The sequence below is a fragment of the Brachycentrus maculatus genome, unplaced genomic scaffold (genome assembly GCF_059751285.1).
Source record: "Brachycentrus maculatus isolate JH-2025_06_01 unplaced genomic scaffold, ASM5975128v1 h1tg000152l, whole genome shotgun sequence".
Taxonomy (NCBI): domain Eukaryota; kingdom Metazoa; phylum Arthropoda; class Insecta; order Trichoptera; family Brachycentridae; genus Brachycentrus; species Brachycentrus maculatus.
In genome coordinates, this window is record NW_028280905.1 from 360,018 (window position 1) to 378,535 (window position 18,518).

The following is an 18,518-nucleotide window of genomic DNA, read 5'->3' on the forward strand; positions in this document are numbered from 1 at the left end:
AATTATTATTTCATATTATTTCAGTCTTACCACTTTTATATCATCATTAAAATATATATAAAGCTGTATTATAAAAAGAATAAGCATACCCTGCCTACCTCAGAACAGGTATCTCCAAATACCTAGTGAGGATAGAGAAAAAATAAAAATAAAAAAAAATTATAAAAGGCAATATAAAGGGTCGGTTGGGTGTGGGCGGAAGACAGATCTCCTCACTTCCTCATATACGAGATTGGACGAGGATTTGGACCATCGAGGCGCTGTTTAGAGATTATCACTTAAGATTACTCTTAAGTGATAGTAAACGTCAAGGGGACCTGACATTACACACACAGAAGAAGGAAATTAGAGGAATGTCTTCTCTCAGCCATATAGTTAGAGATGATATGATTGTATAATTGACTCACTCAATATCCTCGCATCTCCTGGTCTGGTGCGAGACTCCGCCCCCGCAAGAGCGGGAGCAGGGGGAGGGGGCACCCCACGCCCCCCAGCCGCGGCCCCCCTCGCCCCCCGGGATCACCGAAGCCCCGGGCAGGTACAGGTTGGCTCCGTAATGCCTCCTGTGACGTATGACAACATTTGTCACCTGGAACATGTAAAGGTTTTGAATTTATTTTCAAGAATTATTAGAAATGTCACAACAAAAAAGTTTTTTGAGGTTAGGAATATGTAAGATGTGTGGTGTTTTACATTTTTGACCGTAGATGTCTACCATAATGTTTGTATTGAACAGTTCCATCACTAAATTATTGCTAGTACATACTTGTCCCTAGAAATCTTTCTCTACCTTTTCCTAATACCTATTACAAGCTTTTACTACATTTTTGTGCCTGTCGAGCAAAATATTAAAAGTAAGCAAAATCATGCTGCTTTTCCGCAGGGGTAGGCGGGGAGAATAGAATGGCACAACAATCTGTCTTTGCAAACAATCTTCGGCTGTATCGCATTCATGCATCTCCTCGTACATGCCCGCTGATTACTCCAACTCCTGATCTGGTCATGCCAAGTTTTCTTCTTTCTTCTTCTGCTCCTATGACCAAGTTCATTCGACTCATAAATTTGTTTTACTAATATTTCTTCACTCGTTCCATTCACGTGCCCAAACATCTCAGCACGTCATTCTTAATTTTATCGATGATGCTTATCTCAGCCTTGCATTCTTTCCTTATTTTACCATTTGAACATCTATTATACGTTGTTTTAATACCAAGTAAAAATATAAGTAAGTGTAAAATTAGGGAATTGATTTCTTACATTTACATTCCTTCCCGTAGCGCAACTGCAATACGCAGCAAGAAGAAACAGTACCAGCGCCAAGTGTCTGCAAATAGGCCAACAAAAAGAGTTATTACACAATATTAGTTTGATTATTTATACATACAACCGTTAATACAAAATCGAAACAAAAATATTACTTTCCTCATTAATTAAACATTAATAAAATGTATTTTTCAAAATTTCAAGGGCGCGTCACGTTACTGGGCACATTTTGTTACATGAGAGAGAAGAAAGATATAACATAAAGAGAGAAAGAGAAGGAGAGCTATTTTCTTACCCTTATCCTCATCCAATGGTGCATAGGACACTGCATCATATTGACGCAGTGTTATCTTGATTGTTACTCACATGAAGGCAAGGTGAACTACATTGAATTCAACTTTATCATTACTTACCTGAAGGCAAAGTGATCTATCCTGGGCTTCAAATACCAATCCAGGATAATATCAAATAAATATAAGAGTTAGAAAACACTTGACCCTCCCTGGGAATCAAACCCGGGACCTCCGGCATGGTAGCTTAACGCGGTAACCATTACACTATGGAGGCAGACATGCACTAGGGCACTATTAATATACATTTATATTCAACAAATTATATCCAAATTTGCAAAACACTACAGGAAAGCAGAAAAATGTTTTCACTTACCTTATTGACATATTATTCATTTTGCGCTTTGTGAAAAAAAGTTCCCCGCTAACTTATATAACCATCAGAAACATTTTTGTCTTCAAATAAGATGTTACTACCTTCACTTTCAAACACCTAATGAATAGAAATAAATAAAGTTTTCGTAACATTTTATTTGCAGCTTATTTATGTTATGCAATTTTGTTATCATTTCTACTGAAATTAAATATGATCCGTGAGATTCTGAATCAGCAATAACAGATGCCGCCAGAAGACAGCTATGCAAGAATCATCCTTTTCTCAGTAATCCACTCCTTATCAAGCATTTCTTTTGTTTTAGTTGAGCGCATATATTGTATTACATGCAACCAGTAGGAGTCCAATCCCATGCTTCATATTATAGTCCAAAGTCCAAGAAATAATAAAACACATGTTATTTTTTATGAAGCATTGTTTTCATAATAATAATATATTTAGATGTACTGAGGAACCTCTTATAATGAGCATAATTCGTTCCAGAATCATACCGTTAAGCAAAACATTTTTTGTCATATAAATCAATGTAAAATACGATAATGCATTCCATGCCAAAAGAATACTTAACATTTATTCTAATGAAATTACTTATAATTTTTAAGGAGTGAAACAATTTGGAATACAATTTAGATTTTTTTTAAAACCTTAATAAAAATATGAATTTATGGCAAATAATCAATTCTTTTTAACTAGAAACTGTCTACAATTGTTTTTGCCAACGCTTTTTGCCAAAATTTGGCAAAAATGTGTCGTAGCATTATCATTGAATGTATTTGAAGCGCAAAAAGCCACCTTCTTCCAAAAGTCACAAGAGTGACAGCTTCTTAATGTACGATGCAACAGATTCCCATGCTTTCAGCATTTCTCTTATTGTGCTAGAAGATTGTCGCTCTGCTACGTCCTCCTCCTCCATTAACATGCTCTTCTCCATAATTTCTTGCTGTGAAACACGATGCTCCATAAGCTATTCGGTGGTCAGCTCTTGACTGTGTTCTTTCACAAGCTCTTCAATATCATTGTTATCCACCTCAAGTCCTATGATATTGGCCAATGACACAAACTTGTTGACTGTAGACTCCACAGGTAGAGTTTCAAAATCACAATTGACAACACTCTCTGGCCAAAGTTTTTTTCTAAGCCTCTGCTTGGGAAAGAGTTACCAAGAGGAACTTCACTTTTGTGAGAGTCCTCTTGGTAACTCCTTCCCAATTCTTGTCAATCATCAAAGATAAATGGGTGATCACATGCGAAACCAACACAACAAAGGAACGAGTGGTAAAAACAGACTTATGCACTGGCGCGGATGTCCCAGCTTACAAGTGAATGTCGTGAAAAAGGGACTTGCCCATTCTCTGTAACTTGTGTGAAATTTTGCTCGTTAAGGGAGCAAATTACTCACTTTTTTTTGGTTGCTATGCGAATTACTCATAATGAGAGGTGCTCGTTATGAGAGGTTCCACTGTATTTGTTAAGTTATGGTTTGTTAAAGAGAGGAATGTGGATCTGGGTGTGAAAAAACAGGTACATGATTTTGTATATTCGGGAAGTATATTTTCTAGGGATGGAAATATTGATAAAGATGTAGTACGGTGAATAAACGCTGGGAACAGAGTAAATGTGGTACAGAAATCAGTTATAGCATATTAATGCCTAACAGCGAAAGCTAATCTGACAGTACACAATCGAGTCCTGGTACCAACCCTAGTTTATGGAAGTGAAGCATGAAGTTGGCAAAAAAAATATGAAAGTAGACTGAATGCAGATGAAATACGATCTCTCAGATAAATGTGTGGCAAGACGATGTATGTTGGATGTTTTAATGGAAAAATAAGAAAAAAAATGCAAGGCTGAGATAAACATTATTGATAAAATTGAGAGGTGTGTAGACGTTTGGACATGTGGAATGAATGAGTGGGGAAAGAACAGAAAAACAGTATAATTGGACAAATGTAATTGAAAATAGAAGCAGAGAAAGACCGAGGAAAACTTGGCATGATCAAGGATGTCAAACACTTGAAAACGGACAGGTCAGGAGTCATAATAATCGGCGGAAATGTATGAGGATATAAATGAATGTGGACGAGGCGAAGAATGTTTGCAAAGACAGAGTGGTATGGTGTTCTTTTTTCTTTGCCTACCCCTGCGGAGAAGCAGCATGATGGTTAGCAAGTTAGTTAGTTGGTGATGTTGATTAAGCGTCATTTTCCGGAACTGTAACCTCAAGAACGCTGCATAAAAACAGAAATATAGTCCTAATTCTAGTTGTTAATAATGTAATAGACTTCATTAGAGTCGTAATAGTGACAGTTATTTAGAAGCAGGTGTGCCATCATGACAATATGTCTGTATTAAAAGGCGAGGCACATTATCTTCTCAGAGATGCGACATACTAATCACCGTTCTATCTTCTTTGCGCTGTTCAGAGCTGCGCAAAACAGGGACACATACTCTCAGTGATAGTCGAAGTCAAAGGGACCTGACATAGCACATAAGGACGAATCTCCTTTTAATTTAAATTTTACTTTGTAAATACCACTATTACTTAAAATCTATTGTGACATGTCGCTCACTCCTTTCAAGAACGTCATAAATCAAAAAACTCGATTTTTCAGGAGAACGTTTTTAAAGTTCATACATAAAATACAATGTATTAAAAATAAATATCAAGCCACTTATTTAACTTTTTACTGTGCAACAGATCTTTTGAGGTAAAACCTGAATATTTTTTCTCCATTCGAAAAATATTTAGCATATTTAAAAAAATAATTAAACAATACCTTTTCTTCAAAATGCAAAAATAACACTTTCTGCCCTGTAGCGGGTAAATATTATGTTAAAAATATGCCGCTTTTGCTGGGATATAGTACATTTTCTGGGCATTACGAAAACATGCACAACTCAAAATTGACGATTTTTGATTTATGACGTTCTTGAAAGGAGTGAGCGATGTGTTTCGATGCATTTCACATCATAACACATATCACAATAGATTTTAAGCAACAGCAGTGTTTACCGAGTAAAATTTTAATAAATAATTGATAGAAATTACCACAAAAGTGACTGCCGAATCAATGAATGAAAGAAGAATCTTCTTTATACAAATACCTGATGGGTATCTATCTCTTTTTTTGTACAATATTTTCTGTCAATGTTTACATTTAGACCTGAAGATGGAAGCTTAGCTTCCAAAAATAGTTGTCAGAAATAAACTCAAGTGGTAAAAAAACAACTGTTTTCTTTAATAATTTCAACATGTCTTACCACAAAGTAAATGCCGAAACAATAAATAAAATATGTTTTGAGTTGTTCATTACCTATTGGACAAATGAATAAAATATAGATTAAAATAAATATCTAATTATCTTTGTATGCAAAAACTTTTTCTTATTTTCTTCTAACCCTTATCCGCAACTAATGGTGCATAGGGCACTGCATCATATATATAAGCAGTGTTATCTAGAACGTTAAATTCATATAGGAAAGGCGATCAACCATACACTTTGGTTACCAGTACAGGGTTATATTAAATAAATATTGCAGTGAAAAATCATTTTTGTTTATTTTGACCCCTCGTGGAGATCGAACCGGGGACCTCTAGCACGGTAGCGAAACCCGCTCACCAATACACTATGGACAAAAACTGGGTAACTAGGCGCATTATAAATTTAAAAATATAATAAAATAAAACATCATTCACCATTAAAATAGAGCTTTTTTATTTATTTATTTATTTACAATCAATACATAATTCGTAACAAACATATTATTTTCATACCATGAATTATTATTTTTATTTTTAATAAATGCACTTTGGATTCCACAGATTATAAAAAAGACGTGTTAAAATACATTTAAGAATGCCCATTATGACAAGAATACAAATCTATCACGCTCACACATACCAGACAAGACGGTTCGTTATATTATACAACACCAAGTTAAGGCACCATTGTAAAGCACGGAAAGTGATCTTACTACATAGATGTAATATAATGAAATTCAGCTTCAAAATGCAAACTTCTTCCTAACGGTAAGTACAATTCAAATTATATTTAACTAATAGTATAATAAGGAACACTGGAAATAAAGAGTATTTTTAGCAAATTAAAAATATAATCAATTGTGTATATTTTAAGAAAATAGTTATATTAAAACTGTTCAATATAAATATAATTTAACCATCGTTAATTATGTATTTTTTTATCAACAGGCACCATCGTTATAGCTCATATTTTATATTATCTAAATTTTTAAAACAGAAAATATATATGAAAAGATCATTTTCATATTTTAGAGTTATAAAAATATTTTTTAAATATTATCTCCCATTTGTGAGAAAAACCTTATTATTGAAATTGAATGAATGTGAAAGTCATAAAAAATGTTTAAGTCTAGATTCTTGTTCTGACCCCTATTCATACACAGTGGCGCGTAGAGCACTGCATCAGATTAACAATCCACAGTCTAGATAAAGATTCTTCAACTTCATCTTCAAACCCTCATCTGCACCCGATGGTGCATTGGGCACTGCATCATAAACGCAGTGTTATCTCGATCGCTAACACATGAAAGAAAGCCTTCCGCTCAGATAAAGATTACCATATATAAAACCAAGAAAAGCTTAGTTAAAAAATGGAAAATGAAAAAAATAACTAGAAACCTTGGTTTAATTTTTATTAAAAGAAACTATGATTGGTAATGATTTTTGTCAACTCATTCTGGGATTAAATGGCCCCAGTGACCTTAAAATATTCGAAAATTGAAGTGAACTTTTTTACTTTTTAAAAGCAAGCGGGTATTTATTAAAAATTAATTTTAATAAATTTCTGGCCAAATACTGGCCTAAATTGTAAAACAGCGCTTCCATTATGATTTCCTGAGGATTGTTTTAAAATTAAACCATGATATGCCAATTGATTGTCCGAGGTCTAGACCCCCAGGGGACCAAAACGGAAAAGAAAAGGCAATATAAAAAATATATATTTGATAAAATGCACAGAAAAGTGTTTTATTTTACTTTATGACAATCTGAAGGATTACTAATGAAATGATTTGCTATCTTTTATTTTCTCGGTAAGGATTTCTATCTTGAGAAGGTTTTTTTGGGTCATTAAAATGCCCCCACTTTGCCATACAAAGGTTAATTTTTTCGATTTTACTAAATCATAAGTTTAAAAAGGTATAAAACAATACTGTCAATGTAATTGGATATCTAAATGACTAAGAATAAAATTATTAGGTTTTGTAAAGTAAATAAACTAGAAAAAAGTTTTTAAAACTAACGTATAAAAATATATAAGATTGACTTCAAAGTAGCTTACATTAGAATAACGCGTTGCATTATTTTAATAAGAATTATCTCATAATGCAAAAAAAATGTATCTACACTAAAATGAATGTGCTTTCTTAAATTTTCAAACATAAAAAGGCACTAGTAAATAATTTACAATAAAATAATATACAACAATGGCAGTGGATTATGTGAACATGTTTTATATAATTATGATCTGATCATTCACTCCGACATTGGATGCACCCGCACGCTTGCCACGCATCCCTCATAGCAACACGACATCAATAAATTACCTAGTCGTACCGTTATTTAGTGTAACTAGACATTTCTTAATATTTAACTAAATTATTTATTCTTACCCCAGTCAAGGTGACATTTCAATTCTGACAATTTTAATCGAGGTACAATCAGATTATGAAATTAAAAAGGACTTACTAAAGCTATATATAGCACAGGCAGAATATTTGTGATGCAGCTGCGCTGTGTGATTTCGAAAAATGCTATAGGAATCTCTCGACAAATAATATTATTGGAGCAAAAGTGTGTATTCATTTTCAATACAGTCACACTTCACTTATCCGGGACACATCATCACAAATAAATTATGAGTAAATAGTGAACTCATTTATCAATAACTTTTTAAAGTAAGCTGGTTTAAGTATAGAATATATTTGCGCATAAATGCATCAAGTTTAACTCTTTGATTTTGTCAGTGTGTACTTGTATAAAATGAGCGCAGATATATAGTCTTGGTGATGGTCTGCAATATTTTCCTGTACAAAATAATGCTGTAACCGGACATCATCATGACTAGTCACGTTATTATCTATAGTCAAAATTCTTCAAAATTGGGGAAATAGGACATGCATCCAAAAAACATCGTCCCAAATAAATTACTATCAATTCTTCGGTCTGCTTTCCGTTTCTAGAGATCGAATCTAGAGGGCCCGAATAAGCGGAGTAGACTGTAGTTTTTATAAATTCTTTTACAAAAATACTCAATAATTGAACTAAGCTACGTAAAAAATCTATGCAAGGGATATAAATTAGTACTGTATTTTATTAATTCAAAGGAGAGATGCAAAACTAAGCTTACAATACAATTGTAAGTATAAATTAATTTGTACATTATCTCAAAAGTAAGAAATGTCCTATCACATTTGATATCCCGCGCATAGTTTAATTTTCTAGTAACTTAGTCATCACGCTGTGTACTGAGAGATGAAGTACAGAGGTCTAGAGGGCACTACTTCTTGGCATCGAGATGGGCTCCGTGAGAAGGAAGCAGGCCCGCCAGCGTGCACGAGCGGCAACAGAACCTGGAAACATATTCACCATAAATGTTGGGAAATATATCCTAAACCCACTTACTTGTTACAGATGCGAACATCATCCGATCTTAGATATACATGTATTGAAATAAAGAGCATTCCTAGACTGCCCATAGGAAGAGAGTTGAGAAATCCTAAAGAGAAAAAAAATTATGAGAAAAGATAAATCACATTGGTATAGCAAATCGGATAAATGCATCATTTCCGATGACCTTTAAGAAATGGCTAAAATATTATTATCTATCTATATTACCCAACTCCTTGCTTGATCCTACTCCCTTTTTTTCATGGTTATTATTTTATCATTCACACTACAATTCGTTTTATCTTAGGATTTTTTTTCATATTTTTACTTTTGTACAAGCACTATTTCGCTTATATTATATTTAATTTTAAAGGTACAAACCACAACCCGTATCACTAGTCTATTTTTGGTTTGTTGGAAGATACTACTTTTTAGCGATGCCCGCCAATGTACATTTATTCTGTAAAAGAAGTTTATCAGAGTGTAAGATCACAGATATTTATATTATTTTGAGAAATAAAAAGACTTTGTGTTTTGATCCATTCACATTTTTATTTTATGACTAAAATAAACCCTGAAGAGGGCAACAGGTTGTTGCCGAAACTAGTTGGTTGTTAATAAAAATGCGAGTGGATCAAAAAACAATGTCTTTTTATTTCTCAAAATAATAAATCACTATGATCCACAAAGTTAATGCTTTCAATTTTCAAAATATATATCGCAGATATTTATTTAGATTCTCTGGAAATGCCCGAGATCTCTCATATTACATTACTAAAAAATGAAATGTTGGACCTGGCAGAACTCGAAGCTGGAATGAGATTTGACAATATGAAAAGTCAACTTACTTGGCGTAGTACTTGTGCGAGCAGTAATGCGCCTTCACAATCAGTTTGCAGTTGGCGAAGAATGGATTGTCCGTGCAATTGGGATGTACGTAGACACCTGGAAGAGTGGGGAGATGGCATTAGTAAGGTGCGGCGGCTGTCTCTGTTGAGCCGTAACTAACAAACGGTGGATAATGCGCTCACCTTCCACATTGATAGTGACCGCCGCGTAGGCGGAGCTGTACAGGTTCCTCGCGCTGCAGCGATACTCTCCCGAGTCCGACGAGTTGAGGCGGTACACCGTCAAACGATTGCTCTCTGAAAAATCAATTATTATCATTCAAAATACTTAACCTCTAATATTATCACAAAACAAAAATTAAACAATTTCACAAATAAAAATCTTATCACAATCAAACTGATTGTGATGAGGTGGTGAGGATTGGTCTATATTAGTTTTCTCCTCAAAGAAAGATGGTTGGCAAATTGATGGTTTTACCCAATCAATTGTGATAATTTAGAATTTATAAAAGCGGAAATTCAAATCCAGACGTGATGCGATTATCCAACTATTTGATTGAAAAAAATGTTACAACAGAGAATTTATGACAGTCAAACCTTTTGTAAACTTGCCATAACAACTTGATTTACATATTTCTTCTTTTTTATTGTGGTCATACTGTAAAAAGGGTTGCCAGTAACAGAAAACAAATAATGATTAACCAATTATATAAGTACTTAATTAATTAAATCTTTACTTACTTGATTAAGTACTAACTCATTCAATCAATTCATTAAGTACTTTCTTAATAAAATTTTACTTCATTTATTCATGCGTTCAAAAAATTACATAAAAAAATCCTTAATCAATCGATTAAGTACTTAGAAAAGTAAAATGACTGACAAATGCCTTTATCAATCTCCAAACAAAAAAAAAAGGTATTTTTTTGAAATTTTAATAGTGAAGTCAGCATGGCAGACAAATAATCTTAAAAATACTTCAAATAAGTATGCAAAGAAATCCACAGATGACGTTACCAGTCCAATTTTTCAAAGTAAATTTGACAAAACTTGAATTGTAAGCCCGGACACATCTCTAGAATTTCTTTTGGGATTAATTCTATTGTCCAAACAATAGATTTCGTTCATACTTTCCAAGAGGTTAAGCGCTAATTTATATTAATTTATTCCTACGTTTAAAAATGGCTATAGCAGCATAAAAAATAATTAAGATATCAATATTGATATCTGATTGTCAATATTCCAATTAGGAAGAAAAGAATAATGGATGCACAAACGAATGTGAAACATTTGATTGAAAATGCCATTACTTGGCGAAAAAACTGTCCAAAATTGATTTTAAAGTTTTATTTTTCAACAATAAAATACAACTAAGTAGGCTCAAAAAATCAGTGTTTGATTTAACATACACGAATTAAAATGGAGTTTTACAAATTAAACGCAAAATCTACGGATAAGTATTATTAATTACTGACCCGAGATGTGAACTCGTCCTCCCACGGAAAGGGGGTGACCATCCTTCTGCCAGGACACTTCGGGCAGCGGGTAGCCTTCCACGGAACACAGCGCCGACAGGTCGGAGCCCACCGGGAACGAGCTCTGGCTCAGGGATATATTCACCGACACGGGGACTACAAAATACATCAAATAACCCTGTAACATCTTATTCTAAATCCAGACTTCAGATGAGAACCTTGCCCGCAGGGGACATCGAGGGTACGTGGAGTCTGATGCCTTGTAAAGAAGTAAACTTGCGGAGTACATGCCCTAGCCAACAACAAAAATGATGACATCTTTAATTTACAAGATAATAAATTATCCAATTAAGTTTTGAAGACGACATAATTAATATAATATGAAATTAATCCCAAACATTTTTATTTTTAAAATGATGAGAAATGCATCGAAACACATGTCACAGTAGATTTTAGGAAATAATGGTAGGTACATATTTACTTGTCAAGCTTGTATTCATTTTTTTCATTTTTTGCAAGCAAGATGTAGATAAACATATTTTGTGGAGTCACGGGAACTCCAAGATCAACATAGCCTCCATCACAAGAATAAGAAAGAATATTTTTCTTAGGAATTATTTCCGCAGTGTGAATAATTAACTTTGTTTTAAGTCAAAAATCATTACAATGTCAACAACTGTCCCAAAGAGATTAACGATTCAATTATGGGTACTATGTTTACACAAACTGTGTGCTAAACACGCATGGGCCATAACAAAGTAGTCACAGACTGTGTACCAACTGTGGGTACCTATATTCTTGGTAATGTCACAATTTTACGTTATTCTTCAGTCGGTCAGTATAAAAGGGTTATATTACATACATGACAACATGAAATCAGTGACCTAATAAGATTGATGGTTTAGTGCATAAAATATCATATTTTGAATAAAAAATAATTGTTTTAACGCTATTTCTTATTTCTAAAAACACACACCAAAATACAGCATGCATTAATGAAGGCGGAAGAAAAATTACACAACCACAAACCAAAACCAACACAAAAAGAGAAAGTAAAAATGATTTCAGAAATTGAAAAACGTACAGCAAGTCCTCATCATCAAGTCCTCGTTATGGAGTAAGTAAATTTGGGATCAATGAGCAATTCATTAAATTAGAAGTCTGCCACTTCCACGACCCATCATTTCAGTGATGTTTAAAATGGGAATATACAATTTTCTTCAATAAGTATAATATGTATATGTTTTAAAATGATGCTACATTATATGTATTTAACAAATGAGCAGAGAAAAATTACTACATCATAAATCCTTTGAAAAACAAGTAAAAGAGACTGTTCCACTCCAGGATTCAAACTCGGGTGTTGTGATTTAGCATTTTAACTGTCACATTACTCCAAGATTAATCAAAAAAATGAAACTACATTCCGTTTAGTAATTAAGCAATGAATCTGAAGCCCCCTAAGAAGATCAGAGTTCATTTACAATAGAAGACTCTTACGTATGCTGAGGACTTACTGAAGTTGCAACGCAAATACATACCGGTGTACACTCTCTCGGGCTCTCCGGGTACCTCGGGCGCGTGTATCTCGGGAGAAATGTCATCCGGTCTCGGCGAAGGAGAGGGAGAGGCGGGAGGCGGTCGGTACGGTCTGGGGGTCACGATGATAGGGTCGCTGGGCGCTTGCACCAAGAACCTGCTGTAAATCTCGAAGATGGGATCGATGGCGTTGACGGGGCGCACGGCCTGCACCAGCGTGGACCAGGAGCCGGGCTTGCCGATGCCGTTGTAGGCCTGGCAGGTGTACTCGCCGAGGTGCGAGACGTGCAGCGCGCGGATGAGCAGCGAGTAGTCGCGGCGCCGCTCGTAGTCCTGGCTGTCGATGGGCAGCATGGTCTCGCCGCGCCACCACTGCACCGTGGGCGAGGGCCAGCCATAGGCCGAGCAGCGCAGCACCAGCGGGCTGCTCAGGGTGCCCACCACGCTCGTCTCCCCCGGTATTACGTTGGCCGCGTGCGGAGTCGGATCTTACCACCAAGCGAACACAGATAGACAGATAGACACATGCACACAGAAAATGTTAATTCACTCTCGAGAAATACATACGAGTGATGGTATTGAAAGCGACGTGGCAATTTCTAAGTTAATTATAAAGTAAATATTAAACACGACAACTTGTCTTTGGCAAGAATAAAGAATATTAAGACAATTTCTCATCGTAGACTGGTTTTCGTATTTGACATTCAGGTTACTAAAATTGCCATGTTTTAATCCAATATCCTCATTTGCCAAATCTAATATATTTCCCGAGATATGATTACAAGCAGTGAAAGGAAGATAAAAGAGAAAGTGCCAACCACAAACAAGATGCAACAAAAGTTGAATGGAATACATAATTAAATTTGTTAGACATTTTTTGATCGTCATTATCAATCTTCATTCAGTTTTATGATAACATTTTTGAACTCATAGAAATAGTCCCAATGCATAAACTTTAACGTAGACAATATATATTTATTTCGTTTGATCATACACAAATTTACATTAGTGTGTCCTCGCTGGAATTTTCCGTGCCAAGGGCACAATTTACAATACTCGTTGGAAAAATTATTCGTTAGTTACTTGGCATTCATGAGTAGCGTAATCATGAACGATGTGGCCGTATGGCTCAATCTGTTAACTTTCTAACCAACTATTATAAATGGTTTCATAATTTAATGACAGATAATGTAGTAGGTGATAGAGCTTTACTGTGTAATACTCAAAGTTTATTTTTATTTTTTAACCCTTATCCACACCCAATGGTGCATAGGGCACTGTGTTGTATCGACGCAGTGTTATCTTGATCGTTAATTGCATGAAGGCAAGGTGATCAGCCCTGTGCTTCTTATACCAACCAGTCCAGGGTGATATTAAATAAATATAAGAGTAAAAATCACCCATATTTATTTCGACCCCCTTGGGAATCGAACCCGGGACTTCCAGCACGGTAGCCAAACGGAGGTGGTCCACTCAAAGTTCATTGGAACAAAATATTGATATGCTTATTATAAATATTATGTATGTATTCCATTTATTTTGATTAAAAGATGATAAATAAAAATGACTTTTAATTTAGCATGCAAGTTCCAAATGCTCCAATAGTTCACTGAATACCAGCACCGACAGAGTGTGAGCAGAGGGCGACCACTTACCGTTCACCTCCAGGTTGATCTCCCTCTGCACCGCGGGACCTACTCCGTTGTCCGCCACACAGATGTACACTCCCGAGTCATTTCTGTACAGGGAGATGATCTGGAGGGCGCCGTCCGTCATTATTCTGTGGCGGCCGATGGTTCCGTCAATCTGAATACATCATTAGACAAAAATATAGAAATCTTCTAGTACACAACCATGATACAAATTTTACCCACAAACGAAAGTTTGATAGTCCCAAGAATCAACAGTAAATATGGGAGTCAAACACTTCACTACATCGTTCCAAACATTTTTAATTTGTTACCGACGGAGGTAAGAGGTCAAAATAAAATATGGAACAAAGGCAAAATAAAGGAATGGGTAAATGATCAAGAGTTGATTCTATGAAAATTATAATATAATTGAATTTTTTTTCTCTTTTTTTGTGTATACATTACGTTAAAATAGATAATAAAATAAAAAAAACGTATGTAAAAAGAACTCCACTGACAAGACACACAAGGTGGCTCGGTGACTCTCTGCAAAAAATATTTTAAATATGTTTATTATTTATTTTTTTAAAGAAATATATACAATTTACGTAATCATATAATTTACATAATTAAATAAAAATAAATAATTATAAAATGACATATTTGACAGGAAAAACACGCAGACACATACCGAATATACGTATGTTCTTCCAAATATATTTCTAACTCTTCACATCCAGAACTCTGGAAACTTGAATGTGTTGAGAGTGGTATATTAGTTACTAGATATTTCATCATTAATAGCAATCAAAACATTCCAAGAAAATAATACACAAATACTGGATTTAACCGTCACAATGTTATAGGTATCTCCACAGAGAAGATTTGTTTAGGAAGAAATATGGAAACCTGCGCACTACAGGGCAACACAATACAAGTGATCACTATAAACACTGCGTAACATTCAGAATTTTGCCCGTGACAAATATAGGTAATCACAAACTCTTTAACCGATGCTGGCATATAATCTCCGATGCCTTTGACAATGCCCAACACAATGATTTGACGACGCCCGAAATTTCAATTTGAATTTCTCCGAACTAAATGACACCATAGTAAATATTTTTACTTACTTATTTTTTTACAAAAATGTTAATAAAATTAGTATATAACCACTCACCGAGTGGTTATATACTAATTTAAGAAGATTTTTAGCTTGAAGAAGACAATCATCAATAAAAAAGACAATCCCAAAGAAATCATATTTTCGAATGATAAATTTAGGCTGTACAGATATTGGTGGTAGCCTTAATTAGACCAAATATATCTGCATCTCGCTTGGTGATCTCAAGTTGTGTAAATGTCCAGGCTACAATATTACCTTCTGGAGAAACATTTCAAGACAGCTACATAGAAGCAGAAAGGCTGATTTGTGACTCACAATGAGGGAATCCTTCTTCCAGGTGATGGTGGGAGCGGGGTTGCCGTACACCAGGCAGCGCAGCACCGCTACATTTCCTTCCTCCGCAAACACCTCCGGTTCTTCGGAGTCATCAATTCGGGGAGGCTCCGCTACACACACAACACACTCAGTTAGCAACAAGTGATAAATCCCATGTCCAAATTGTTAAATATATATAAAAAAAAAATTTTATTTGTTACTAATCATTAATTACTATTTTTTTACAATAATGTTAGTAATTTATTGTAACTACAGACAGTTGGTAGAATTTTCTATTAAATTGTTGGGTAATATATCCAAAATAAAACAAGATTTGTTGGATTGAATTCTACATTTATTTATGTATATGTTAATACCCACCATTATATCGACCATTATATGTACTCCTAGACTTAATAATAGCAATTATTGTTAGTATATAAGGACATTTTGTAAATATTTTTAGTCAGCGTTTGATAATGTCCTAAGAAGACGAAACGCGACACGTATTAACATATACATAAATAAATGTAGAATTCAATCCAACAAACCTTGTTTTATTTTGGATATATTACCCAACAATGTTAGTAATGTTCGTATATATTATTATTATTATTAATTTTTGTTTTGTTTTTGTTGATGTCAAAAACTAATATATGATACTGTTATAAATCATGACGTCTCGCTATTTCTTGCTAGAGTACCGGAAGCCGATATATGGGATTTAGGTAATCTAGGCTGATATGAAGGTGTGGTACCTCCGGGCGGGTAGTCGCGGGTGGTGGGCGGCTGCGTGTAGGCCGTGTAGTCGAGGTCGGGCGGGGAGCAGAGCATGCTGCAGCCGCGCCGGCAGCACTTGTACACCGTGGAGCAGTCCGCGTCAGTCTGGCACTCCCGCTCGCAGCGCTCCTCGGCCGGCGCGATGGCGTTCTCGTCCACCTCCGGGTCACTCTGGCTGGGACACTCTCCCGGCTTGTTATCTGCACACAATTACAATAAAATATAATTATCATAAAAACTCAATAAAGAAGCGATGTGTACAGTGCGGGTGCACCTAGCAACACCTACACATATGTGTATAATAACTGCGAATATGTAACATTAAATTAAATAAAACACTATAGGCATTGATAAGATATAAATTTCTAATTGCTTGAGTTTAATGATAATAAACTTTTTTTCACACTATTTTCTCAATTAAAAAAATATTTTATATATAACTATCTAGGAGTATGGGCGTACAGGAATGGCTAATAATGTTTATACCTAAAGCTCATCTCCCTGGTTGTCGGCCTACGTTTCTATGCCCAGTTATCGGTCGCCACTCCATAACTTTTCTTTCCCACCTGCCATCTTCTCGTCTGGACACATGACTCCCCACTCCCATTTCCTCCTAGCAACTACACGGGCTATGTCCGCAACTCTTGTCCTCCTTTGGATCTCCACATTCCTGATTCGGTCTCCGATAGAGATGCCTAACATGCATGCGCACCGTCGCTCTCTGCGCCACTTGCAGTTGGTGAATGGTCTGTTTGTTAAGGGTCCATGTCTCTGTTCCGTAGGTCATGAAATGGACAGACGACATCGCCAAAATTGCGAGAAAAGAATGGTCTAGGAAGGCCCAAAACCGCAAGGAGTGGCAGGCATGGAAGGAGACCTTCACCCGGCAGTGGGTGGATGCGGGTCGAAGCCACAATAGGGAGTTTAGTCCTGTAGGAATGGGGTAGGTGGTAAGTGGGGGCACTCACCCATCCGGCACTGGGGCTGGAAGCGCGTCTCGCCCGTGTCGGGGTCCCGGTGGGCGTCCACGACGCAGCGGCTGCCGGGCGGGCAGGGCGTGGCCTGGCAGGGCTCGTTGCAGGCGCAGCGCTCGCAGCCGTCGCGCTGTACGGAGCGCGTCTCCCCGTAGGCGCAGCGCAGGGCAGCGCAGTGCTCCCGGTACACGCGGCACGGCTCCTCCTCCTGCCGGTCGGGTGCGGGGGAGGGCTCCTCCGTCTGCTTCTCGTACTGCTCTCCCGTCTCAATCTCATTTGTTTCTAAAAAATTCAATTTCAATCACCATTTGTATTGTGCAGAGCTACAAAGCCGGTTCAATATGTATTTTGTATATTAAAAGCATTGTTATCTTTGTGGTACGGTAATATAACACTCTCTTTATCATTCATCACTCATTTTTTTTAAAGTGGTAGTACACAGAGTGAACGATGAATGATAAGGAGAGTGGTTCAATATGTTTTGAAAACACGAAGGACATTATTTTATATGTGTTAATCAAGTTGAGATGAAGAGTAGTGATGGACATTTTGGATCCTGAATTACAATGGAGTTAACAGTAACAGTAAGTGCAGTTAAGGGAGTGAATTATGTGTTAACAGAATACATATACGAGTATGTAGCCAGTGTTAAGTTAAACAGTTTTATTTTTCTATGATGAAAAAATCATCTGTGGATTCAAATATGTACAAATAATGAAATGTGGAATGCTAAGCAATATTATATACATATTGAGGATGGAAAGCAAAAAGGCATCGGGTTGCGTCCTATTAAAATGAAGACAGTGTGAGATTACAGTGCGCGCATTAATCTGGCAACGGGACAATGGTGAGATTTGTGCTGTACAAGATGGCGGTGACGTCACAACGGCTAAGGGGAAGAGTGGGGTAACTAACGCTGCCCGCAGACACGCAGGCACTCGGCAGAGGAACGGAAGTTGTTGGAGTTGCCTCCGCAGCCCGTGTATATGAAGGACACGCAGGTCTGGTCCCGGTCGCTGTAGTACCAGCGCCGGAAGTACGCGCTCTGGCAGTTGCCCGACTCCGGCGGCTGCTGGCAAAGGGCTGGAGGGGAAATAACGCCAACCGAAACCGAGTTTAATTCTGCATACTACTATTGGCATATTTGCAAATCATACATACTCTGATCAACAGGATTTCCTCGAAAATCAATACTTTCTATATTGCAAAATAGAGACTGAAATAAAGGCCAAAC

At 36.3% G+C, this 18,518-nt stretch overlaps 2 protein-coding genes across 6 annotated transcripts in view; both read right to left on the reverse strand.

The window, feature by feature from the left end:
• The window catches only part of LOC148308697 (papilin-like), a 51,096-nt gene extending 49,069 nt beyond the window's left edge, over nt 1-2,027 (reverse strand). For both annotated transcript variants that reach the window (XM_088261287.1, XM_088261286.1), the window contains exons 1-3: nt 1,930-2,027; nt 1,258-1,324; nt 408-589 (exon numbers count right to left, since the gene is read on the reverse strand). In XM_088261287.1, coding sequence (XP_088117413.1) covers nt 408-589; nt 1,258-1,324; nt 1,930-1,949 — 269 coding nt within the window. In that variant the 5' untranslated portion in view covers nt 1,950-2,027. The remainder of the gene's footprint in view (nt 1-407; nt 590-1,257; nt 1,325-1,929) is intronic.
• A 3,618-nt stretch (nt 2,028-5,645) lies between these two features.
• The window catches only part of Ppn (proteoglycan-like sulfated glycoprotein papilin), a 129,186-nt gene continuing 116,313 nt past the window's right edge, over nt 5,646-18,518 (reverse strand). For 2 of the 4 annotated variants that reach the window (XM_088261290.1, XM_088261288.1), the window contains 10 exons: nt 18,200-18,367; nt 17,279-17,566; nt 16,289-16,510; nt 15,531-15,661; nt 14,114-14,264; nt 12,461-12,946; nt 10,920-11,075; nt 9,628-9,741; nt 9,445-9,541; nt 5,646-8,559 (listed from right to left, as the gene is read on the reverse strand). In XM_088261290.1, coding sequence (XP_088117416.1) covers nt 8,487-8,559; nt 9,445-9,541; nt 9,628-9,741; nt 10,920-11,075; nt 12,461-12,946; nt 14,114-14,264; nt 15,531-15,661; nt 16,289-16,510; nt 17,279-17,566; nt 18,200-18,367 — 1,886 coding nt within the window. In that variant the 3' untranslated portion in view covers nt 5,646-8,486. The remainder of the gene's footprint in view (nt 8,560-9,444; nt 9,542-9,627; nt 9,742-10,919; nt 11,076-12,460; nt 12,947-14,113; nt 14,265-15,530; nt 15,662-16,288; nt 16,511-17,278; nt 17,567-18,199; nt 18,368-18,518) is intronic. The other 2 variants (XM_088261289.1, XM_088261292.1) reach the window with 2 other exon arrangements.